General features: G+C 24.8%; 1 protein-coding gene across 2 annotated transcripts in view; it reads right to left on the bottom strand.

Moving 5' to 3' along the window:
* LOC100198021 (PGA biosynthesis protein CapA) overlaps positions 1-12,124 on the bottom strand; it is a 61,257-nt gene that overhangs the window by 17,523 nt on the left and 31,610 nt on the right. For both annotated transcript variants that reach the window (XR_010636841.1, XM_065791744.1), the window contains exon 3: positions 6,505-6,726. Coding sequence is in view for 1 of the 2 variants with exons in the window: in XM_065791744.1 (XP_065647816.1) it covers positions 6,517-6,726 (210 nt within the window). In the remaining variant the exon portion in view is untranslated. The remainder of the gene's footprint in view (positions 1-6,504; positions 6,727-12,124) is intronic.

Below are 12,124 nucleotides of genomic sequence, written 5' to 3'. Positions count from 1 at the left end.
TTTAAAAAAATGACATAAGAGAAAATGAATGAATGGGGTAACACAGCATTTAATGAAATATGCCCAGAAACAAAATAAATAAATTAAATTGTACACAAACAAAAATAAGCTCAAGTAATGCAAACAAAAAAGATGAAAAGATTTAACATGCAATATTATACCAATATTATTAAATACACATACCTATATTATATATTACATATATTATTTGAACAACAGTGAACAAATAACAACAACAAAAAAAAGATACAACAACAGAAATAGCAACAAACATTACGCAAACAAACAGGCAAACATGATTGAAAATGAAAAATGTAAAAAAAATCACTATATTTAGCATTATTATTAAACAAAAATACACGACAATTTATACAATGTACTAAGTTAATAAAATTTAAAAAAAACTTTTTTCTTTCAATAAGAATAATTTTTTCTGATACAAAAATCTGTAGTTTTTTATTATTATTTTCGAACATTTTTCTTTTAACTTTTACTATATTTTTATTTATTTCTTGTTTTTTTTTTAAATTTATTTAAATCATTAAATCTGGCTTTAAGTTTTTTTTTTTTTAATCTTTTATTTTTTAAATAACTTTTTGATTTTTCATTTCATCATTTATCTTTTTTGAATTATATAAATACGACAGTATGAAAACTGTCTTACTTTTCACTCTCAAAAAATATAATCGCTAAATCTACCCTGAGTGAATGTCAATTATAAAATGGATAATGAATTAATAAACAAGTGTTAGTCACTCTAATTTAAAAATAAAATTCCATGAATTTTCATAAATTTCTTTGATAAACTTTAAATTAGAAATTCTAGTGTGCAGAACAAGATTTGCATTATAATATAAAATGTAAAAATTAAATTTTCTTTTAAAATGTAAAATGACTTAATTAAATATATTAACTTTTAACTTCAAATTGTCATTATAAGCAAGTAAACTATAAATACAAATCCTGTACAAACTTATAAATGTCTCTAATTTTACAATTATCCACTATCCAGCAGTTCAATAAGAACTGTCTTTTATTTTACCTTTTTGATCAAATAGCCAACTAATCCATGGAACTAGATTTCTCCTCTTAAATGATAAAATGTTTTTACTTTTTTAGGGTAACAATACATAAGACTGAATATCTTTCTTTCTCTTTCTTGCATAATTAATTTTTTCAGTAATGAGGTTTCTTTTTCTGCTTTCTTAGTACAAACAGTTTCCAAAAAAAAAATGTTTCACATATTGAGAACGAGAAAATTTGCAACTTTTCATTAACTCATTAGTGAATATGAAATAGTAAACACCCTATATTGTTGCTGTTATGTTGTCATACACAGTGCATTTACTAATTAATGAGGTTTGTTGCATGATTTCAAACTTTATTGACACTAAAACATTGCACAACAGCACAATGACTATGAGATAAAGTGAAAACTAATATATAAATTTTCCTTAATGATTCAAAGTATTTGCTCCCATTTAAATAAGTCATTAAAAATTTGTCAAGGAGCAATGTAAAACATTTTACCTAGTTGGTCTTTTCCTTATTGTCTGTTACAACAGATTTTGTTAAGTCTTTAAACTGGCCATATTAGTTGGGTAAAAACAGGCTGCATTTCATACTACCATGTACCTCAAAGGACTTCTTTCTGTGGTTTTTCAACAATTATAAAGAACATATTAACACAATCGAAGACCTCGGCGCAAAAACGATGTAACTCGACTTTTTATCAACTTTAAGTTTTTAATGAATTTTTAGTATATAAAAGAAGTTCTATCAGTTAGTATAAAAATGACATAGATTAAAGCACTTCTGGTATCATTAAACACATGATTTGGTAGAAAAATACATATTCTCTTCATATAAAATTATTTTGTTTTTTCTGTCTCCTGAACAATTTTCAAAAATGGAGTTACATCGTTTTTGCACCGAGTTCTTCATTCCTAAATTTGTATTTTCTGCATTCTGTTATATCTTTAAATCATAGAGTAAATTTGACTGCACTACCAAGATCAATTTAATCAGCTGGAAAATGGCTTTTTTTTTTTTTTTTACACATCAAGTTTGATGAGTTGATATGTGTTGGTTGCATCAATAAAGCAATTAATACAAGTATAACATTGTTATAGTTAAAGTTATATGCCAAAATTAAAAAAAAAGAAAAAAGGTTAATTAAATCTTGTTTGACTTTAATCAACTTTAAAACCTAAATAAACAAGCTTCTAAGACAAGCATTTCTTAGCAATACTCATCGTTCAAAAAGTACACCCATTACATTTAAAATTAACTTCACCCAACCTGACGGAGAACTAACCAAAGATAATATTTGTTTGACCAGGTTATTTTGTATCAACATCATTTTAAAACACGATGAAAGTTTTTTCATAAATATTTTACCCGGGAATATAAAAATTAGCGATTGCAATCACTTTGATTGACTGAAATAAACTTGATTGATTAATTGAATATTATTATTTTAACATCACTTAATGGCTTTGGCTCCTTGCACTTCGCAATTGCTTAACTTGCTCCTTGCACTTAAATTATAAATTAAAAGGAACTAGTCGATAGTAAGCTATATATTGTCATTATAAAAATCAAAAATAATGTTTTTAAAATATCATTAACTTTTCACAACAGGTGAGGTCTTTTCTAGCAGGTGAATCATGAAAGAGTTGCAATATAGCTTTCAAGTTAATTTTAAATAATCATTTTTAAGCTTTATTTAGTTCTGTGGTTAAATTTTCAGCAAATTCAAAATTTATGAATCCAAATAACTTTTAAGTTTTAAAGACAATTGATTACTCAATAACAAATTCACTCCAATAGCAAATTCACTCCAATAACAAATTCACTCCAATAACAAATTCACTCCAATAACAAATTAGGAACCCATCTGTTCCTCTTGAAACAAATGATTTATAGGTTTACCTTTGAAAAAAAAAAAAAGGTGATGAATTTTTTTAATTGATGCAGACATAAAGTAGGGATACATTCCAAAGTTTATTAGATAGCCAGATTTTGTTTAGATTTTTGTAATAATTTATAGTTCACTCTAAATAATAAAGAAAATATATTTATACACAACACAGCTCTTTTAAAAATTGGAATTACTTTAAGGTTTACAAGTCATTAAAATTTACTTTAGCTTACAACCTAGACATGTCAACATGTATTTAAACACTTTTGATAAACAACTAAAATAATCCCCAAGATGATAAAACTCAAATGCTTGTTTAATTTACTTTATTTTTTTTCTAGCTATTTAAACTATCAGAAGCAAAAAGTTATATTCTTTAGTCTACATTTAAAACCAGTATTGTTTGCTTATTAAAAATAAGTGTATGTGTACCACAGCTGCATGAAAGAAATAATACAAAAACGTGATAAAAATGAAAATTATTTCAAATTAACTGAACCAAAAACCTTTTCTTTATCATTTTTTGTTTAAATGCATTAAATAATAATCTATAGGTTACACTGCAATCTTTTTTAAAAAGGTAGATGAAGCTTAAACTATGGAAATATTTTAAAGTACAAATTGTAGAAAAAAAGATGATCATATTATAAGTTTTTATGACTTTCATGAAAAATTAGAAAATTTTTTGACTTTTTCCATGACCAAATTCGGACAAAGGGTAAAATGCAAAAAAAGGGCATATTGCAAAAATGTGGAAATTTTTAACAGGAAAAATGCAATAATAAAGCGTGCAAATTTCTTGTAGCCCTAACCATATCGCAAGCCTTTCCGGGAAGGCGTGCGGTTGCACACCTTAATCGTCCATGTTTATCAAACTTATCTAGTTAGAAAAAAAAAACAATTCTTAAAAAAGGAAACAAAATTGTAGCAAAATATAAAGTTTAATTAAATAAGCAAGAAAATTTAATAATTAAAAAAAGTAAACTAAAAAAAAAAATTTTTATAAAATTTTTATACAACTTTCGTATTTTTTTTTATTTTTTATTTTATTATTTTTTTCGTATTCTTTTAAAGTCGTTGAAATAAAACATCTTTTATAACGATTCTAAAAATACACCCGTTACATTTAAAATTAATTTCACCCAACCTGATGGAGAAATAACCAAATATAATATTTGTTTGACCAGGTTATTTTGTATCAACATCATTTTAAAACATGATGAAATTTTTTTTCATAAATATTTTACCCAGAATTATGAAAACTAGCGATTGCAATTACTTTGATTGACTGAATTGAATTTGATTGATTAATTATTATTATTTTAACATCAGTTAATGGCTTTGGCTCCTTGCACTTCGCAATTGCTTGCTCAACTTGCTCCTTGCATTTAAATTATAAATTAAAAGAAATAGTAGATAGTAACAAAGTGTGCAACTTTTGTATTTTTTCTTTAGAGTCGTTGTTGAAAAAAACAGCCTTTATAAAGATATAACAATAATTGAAAGTTTTGATAAGCAATTTATTCACGATTTTTATTAGTGCATATAATTAAGAAACTAATTTGCTATGTATGCTGTAACTATAAGAAATTTTGTTAATTTTTTTTCTTATATTTATTCATTTTAACGTCTTTTCGCTATTAAAAAATTTTTTGCTATACTTGACGTTTTTTCTCAATACTTATATAATAGGAAAATAAGAAAATAAATTGTTATTTATTTTAATAAAAATATTGTTTGATTAATAAATTTTTTAATGATGGAATAAGTTAAATAAAAGAATAACATAGTTTCTTAAATAAATGTATTTACTGCATTTCATGCACGTCTGAAATTGTTTCTTTTATATTCCCCAATTTCGTATGTTAATACGAATTACTAGAGATAATGAACATAATGATCGCTCTGTTTAAAAAAATGTATTTAAAAACCAAAAAAAAAGTTTTAAATAAGCTCCTAAAAATTTCGTTAAAAAAGCTCAGTAAATAAACAATTTACTTGTCCGTAAAATTTCGCAGCATCGTTTCATTTTTATACATGAAAAAATTGTTAAAAAAAAAAAATTTACCAATAAATACCAACTAGTTTTCTCGCTTTCCTGTGCATTGATAAAAAAAATAAAGTTAGCAAATACATTTGAAAAAAAAATTTAAAAATTGTCCATGTTATTAGCATAATTTATAAAGTATTTCCTGTATATAATGACTGAAAAAAGTCGCAAAAAAGTTGTTTATCAAAAAATATTTTTATTTTCGTTTATTCTTATCTACTTTTTTCCTCGACTTGTATCAATTTTGGTAGTAGATATAACATAACAAACGCTCTAAAAATCAGAAAACCAAAGCAGTGAATATATGGCATATTATATTTTTGACAACAATTTCCTTTTTCTATTATTAAATTTTTTTGGCTTGTTTTATTGAGACTTTCCATTTCGTATATTTCGTACCTTCGGTTCTTTTCTTTGATTATTGCCGATTTATTCTCTAGTTTCTTATAGCTTTATTTTGCCGCTAACTCTTAAAACGGTTACTATATAAAAACGTGGTCAAGTTGTTTAAAAAAATTACTTTAAGCATGGACATACAAGGCGTGCAACCCCACGGGTATTCCAAGAAGGGTTGATATTGCTGTCCTAACTCAAACACTTAGTTGATGTAGTAGCACTCCTTTGTATGATCTCCCTAAATCAGTAGTTGTATGTACTGAAGTCACCAAGCCCCTAACTCTATTTCCGCACTTTACTATCACACTTAACCCAATAAAAAAATTTCTGTATTTCTACATTTTAACAATGCCTACCAAATGAAACTCCATGACATTTCTGTGAATTCCATTATTTCCATGACTAATGGCCACCCTGATATATTCTTCAGACACTAAATACAGTATCTTCTACTGCGTATAAAGTTTGGAAATTACTATTCTGCTCACTTTGATTTTTGAAATGTTTAATTAAAACTACTTTTTTTAAAAGAGAACTTCTTTTTTAAAAAGAACAACAACAACAAGATTTTTTTATAAAGTCAATGATAAAAAATGTAATCATTACCCTTCAAATGCAAATACCGTCTGCCCAAAATATAATTTTATCATCTCATAGCCTTCAATAGTGTTTAATGAATTAATATCCTACTGCAACTCAACAATTGATTAGAATTTATATAAAGTTTAGTAATATATGAGAGCATTTTAACAATTTTGCTAATAATCAGAAGATCGAAAGATCAGTAGAAAATCTAAATTTTAATTAAAGCATGTTTTTTTTTCTTGTTTTTTTTTTTGCTTAATTAAACTTTAGAGTATTTTTACAGTTTTTAAAATTCATTTTATTTTTAAGTTGTTTAAACAACTTTATTTTAATTTAAACTGCCAATTTTTAAATTAACACTGACCACTATTAAATTAATACTGGCAACTCTTTAATAAACATTGGTCACACTTGAATTAACTATGATCACATTTAGCATATATACCTAATAAATTTGTTCATTATAATCAAATAAAATAATTTATCCATTTTTTTATTAAAGTTAAACTATCAAAAAAATTCAAAACTCAATAAAAAAACATTGACTTACATATGCTGGTGTTTAATGCATTGGAAATAGAAAATTTCCAAGTCCAAGTACAAACAGAGTTCCTTTGAAATAAAAATGTCCACTGATTACATGCTGATGCATTCCCACCACAACATCAAAATGTGGGTTTAAAAAATTGGCAATTTTCAAGAATGAACCTTTCTCAGGTAAAACAGCATATTCGTCACCCCAGTGGAAAATTCCAACCACAACGTCAACACTCTAACATTAAAATAAAATTTTTCTTATAAAAATTAAACAGGTAGCAGGAGAAGACAGAAAAAGTAGTTGCTTATTTTTTGTTAACAGTGTATTCAAGTCAAATCTAGTTTCTTTATTTTCTACGTGAATCAGATCAAATTGTCACTAAAGAAGATAAAATTGCTTGAAACAAGTTTTTCATAATTCAATTCTTATTCTTATCTAATACTCCTTTCCTGAAACTTCTGACAAACATGTGATTCCAAAGTATAACTTCATACTATGTTCTGCTAAAGTTATTGTTTCCAGTTTGTGGACAAAACAATAGAGTTCAAAACATAGCAAACATGATTTCCAGAATTGCAGTTATCTGAGTTTTACTTTCCATTTGCTGGTATACAGAATCTCTTGCAATCTTCACAACTTACAGTGCAATCAATATACATTTTTACCTATAAAATTAACTACAGATTTTTTAACAATGTTGTCAAAAGATTATATTATACAGTGAGGCAAGGGTTAATGTTCTTAAAGTTATAAAAGCAAAATAACAGCCTCGCATATTGGTTTCCTCTATAAGTACTCATATAGCAAATCGAAATTTTGAAAAAAAGACTTTTAAATCCAACCACTTTAATATGATTAAATATAATTTTTAATATAAATTTTTAATATAATATATTTTTAAATATATGCATCTCCTAAATAATATAAATGCATCTGCTAAATAATATATGCCTCAATATATGCATCTCCTATAAAAAAAAGTAACTAATATAATTCAGTAATAAATATGGATAAAAACACTTTTGTCCATATTTATTACTGAATTATACTTTTTTTACTTCTTGTTTCAGCTAATAACAATAAAGATAATAATATAAAATTTTTATTAAAAATTCTTCATACTTTTGTTATTTTTTTGATTATTTTTTTTAATCAATATGGCTTTATTGCTTCCTCAGAATATGAACAAGTTTTTTAACAATTGATAATAAAACCTATTTAATCAAGCTTAAAGTTAAGAAATATATAAAATTTATTTATTAATTTGTTGAAGGTACCTAGATCTACATTACAACTGAATTTATATAAATATTTGTAAAAGGTACGTAGAGTATGATACCAGATTGATTTTTTAAAAACTTTTTTAGAAGGTAATAAAGGATCAAAGAATATCATTTTAAATATATCCATATAATGAGTCTTCTCTGTTTGAAATTTACCACCAGTGCATGAAAAAGCGCTGGCTGGGCAGTAGTTATTTGTCTGGAGATTTTATTTTTTGTATCTCTTTAAAAACTGCAAAAGCGCGAAGGTGCTCATCAAACGGAGAAGACTGTATAATATATCTAATTAAAAAATAACATTTTAAATATATCCATATAATACAGTGAACTTCTGATGTCTCTAACATCCAAGGGACCAAGAAAAAAGTTTGAGTTATCGAGGCATTTTATAACAAACTTTTGCAGATAAACAAACAATTATAACAAATATATACAATTATTGTATAAACAAGTTGAGTTATCAAAAGTTTTGATATCAAAGATAAAAACAATTAATTTTTATAAATTAAAAAAGTCACTTTGTTTTGAAGAAATGTCTCTATCAAATGTAATGGAGGCTGCATTGAGGTTGGTTAAAAATCTTTACCACTAAGACTGAAGGGCATAAAGTCATACAAAACTTGCTGTGCTTCCCAAATATCAGTAACATGCTGGTCTTCTCCATAAGCTCTCTTCTTACGGTGTATCAGGTAACACCTTAAAGATTATTGAATCCTTCTTTACCAATCATAGTATAAAAGTTGTTCTTGATGGACAGCACTCTTCTTCATTTTCTGTAACTTCAGGGGTTCCTCAAGGTTCTATCCTTGGCCGTATACTTTTTTAAATTTACATTAACGATCTCCCAGAGATTCTCAAAGCTAAGGTGGCATTGCTCGCTGATGATTCTACCATTTATTCTTGTCGTAATAAGAAGCCAACACTCTCTGATCTCACTTCTGCTACAGCGTGATGCTCTCAGTGGCTAGTGAACACTAACTTAGATAAAACTCAATTTTTTTCAGCTAATCGTTATCGTAATAATCTAAATCTTCCTATGAATAAGAATTTATGAATGGTAATGTACTCGATGAGGTTATGAACAGTAATGTACTCAATCTGCCCTTCATCTTCTAGGATTAACTTTTACTTCCAATTTTTCTTAGAAGCCATATATCAAATGGATTGCAAAATTAGCATCTGCTAAGGTTGCATCTATTTACATGGTTGCCACTTTCTAACTCTGGATTCTATTCTTTATGTCCATAAATCTCAAATCCGTCCTTGTATAGAGTACTGTTGCCATATCTAGAGTGGATCTTTGAATAATGCCTTTTCTCTTTTATACAAGGTGCAAAAACGCATTGTAATCATATTTGGACCCGCTCTTGCAGCCAACCAAAATTTTACTGTGCTTTTTCCCTATACAAGCCTCAGTTCTTTACAAGCCTCAAACTTTAATAAAGGAATGATTAAATCAAAATCAAAACTTACTGCCAAAATTTATTGGATGTCTAGGTTTATTAATTTTTCCAGCTAAAAATAATGTGATGTTTTTATTATTTTCATAATTCTTGTGTACCTAATCTCCCATAAGATGCCGCCAACCTCTTTAAACATTTAACATGTTTTTTTTCTTTATATATACATACATATATAAATATATATATATATATATATATATATACATATATATATATATATATATATATATATATATATATATATATATATATATATATATATACAGCATATATGTGTATATATATATCTATTTATATATATATATATATATATATATATATATATATATATATATATATATATATATATATATATATATACAATTATATATATATATATATATATATATATATATATATATATATATATATATACAATATATATATATATATATATATATATATATATATATATATATATATATACAATTATATATATATATATATATATATATATATATATATATATATATATATATAAAAAGACACTTTTGAAAAATATATGCTACCATCCCCTAAATGTCCCTGGTAGTACCGCGCTCAACTTGTTTCTTCGTGCAGCGACCTTGTTTGTCAAGGTTCGTGTTTCAAAGTTATAAAGTTAAGAGAGGGCTATAACCACAAGTAGCCTCTTTGTCTGTAGTGGTCTTTGCCGCCTTGGGGAGGTGAACTAACATTAAAAAAAAAATAAATATGTTCTATATGATAAAAAAAACACCAAATTTAAAAATTTTAAAGACCCTTAAATATTTAACAAGTTCTTAATACAATAAACAAATAGTTCTTCAAAAGTGTTGGGTCTCAAACTAAGCAAAATTATTTGAATATTTCAAAAATAATAATTAAATTATAAAAAACCTGAATAAAAATTATTTAAAAAAAAAAATTGAAAAAAATGAACTTTTTTTATCTTTAGTTAATAAACTTCATTTTTTATGCTTTAAAATCTAACATATTTATTTTTATATAACAATCATTTTAAACTTTTATACAATTTCGCTTAATTTAAGACCTAACATAATAGAATTTTGAAGAGCTTTTCTTTTTGATAATATTAGAACTCCTTAAATGTTTAAGGGTCTTGAGGGACCGCTTAAAATATTTTAAAATCCAGTTTCTTTTATTGTACAGAACACATTAAGGGAATGTCAGCATATATTTTTAAAAAGTGTTATTTTTTGGAACACCCTAATATATAAATATTATTATGTATATAAAATATAAATTTCTTCTACAGTCTGTTTTATCCTCTGTAGGTTCATCAGAAGGAATGTTTATTTACGGAATGATATATATATATATATATATTTATATACATATATATATATATATATATATATATATATATATATATATATATATATATATATATATATATATATATATATGTATGTATATATAAGATATAAATTTTATATATATATATATATATATATATATGTATGTATATATATAAGAAATAAATTTTATATATAAATATATATATATATATATATATATATATATATATATATATATATATAAAAGATATAAATATATATATATATATAAAACATTTATTATAAATATAAATTTAAATATTTTTTGTGAATAATAATAACTATTATTATTATAAATATACAAAAAATCATTATAAATAACTATTTATATCATTTATTATTATTTGTTTTTTGATATACATTTTTTCAGTGTTTGATGTGAATCCCTGAAATTTTGACATTTTGCTTTTTTACCTAAATTTTGTTGAATTGTTGATAGAAGTACATCAAAAATTTTCTTTTCTTAAGCTCTAATAAAACATTTAAACCTTCAAACTCTTTGTGAAGATTTAGATAAAGTTTGTGCACTGTACCTCAACTTATGATATAAGTTGAGGTACAGTGCAGCACGTACTCTATTTATATGGTTTAAATAGAGTATGTGCTGCACTGTACCTCAACTTATATACAGATACCTTTTATTAATAGGTATCCGCAAAAATAAAATTGAAAAAAAGACAATTTTATTCATTATACCAAAAATTACATATTGAAACATTTAGTAAAAATTGGAAATATGGAATAAATTTATTTTTATTGTTTCATTTTTCCAGAGTAGACAGATTTTTATATTTTTTATTCAGGAGTATTTAATGTAAAAGAACTTTATATAATAACAATAAAAATAAAGCTTTCAAATTTTGTTGCTTTATTTAATATCAATTACCATCAGTTGTTATAGAGATTTAAAATTTTCAACAATTTTAAAATACAATAAACAATATTTTGCTTAGTTAACCTTTACTCTAAACAAACACGTGTTTTATATCTTCTAACTTTTGAAGTAGTAAAGTCAACAGGAATTTGAACATTTTGAACAATTTAAATGTTTTTTTGTTTTTACCTCTTAGCCCTTTTTTTCTCCATGAAGGTGTGGTATGCTTAAAATTCCTTTTGCTAGTTTATTTACCATTACAAAATTAACCTGTGTCTTACAGGTCATAGTTTATTATGCTACAAAGTTTTGTGATCTGTTTATTACAATGCAATATTGAGGGCAATCTTAATCAACTCTTGCTTACACTTTATTAGAATCCCTAGCTATAACAACCAATAATTTGTAACCTTTAACTAAAAAAGTTTTAGCAATGTGTATAATTAATATATGGAAGTAGTTAAGCCTTAACTACTTCCATATATTAATTATACACATTTAAAACTTTACCTTAACTTAAGGTAAAGTTTTTGAAAGCAATTAGGCAATGTTTTGATAGTTTTTTAAATGTTTTAACTAAATAATAGGATTATTTGCGCTTAATTTGAAAAAAAAGATAACAATATTCTATTGATATTACTAGGTAAAATAAAG

The sequence above is a fragment of the Hydra vulgaris genome, chromosome 02 (assembly GCF_038396675.1).
Source record: "Hydra vulgaris chromosome 02, alternate assembly HydraT2T_AEP".
Taxonomy (NCBI): Eukaryota; Metazoa; Cnidaria; class Hydrozoa; order Anthoathecata; family Hydridae; genus Hydra; species Hydra vulgaris.
Note: the sequence above shows the minus strand (reverse complement) of the source record. Positions and strands in the feature narration are given on the sequence as shown.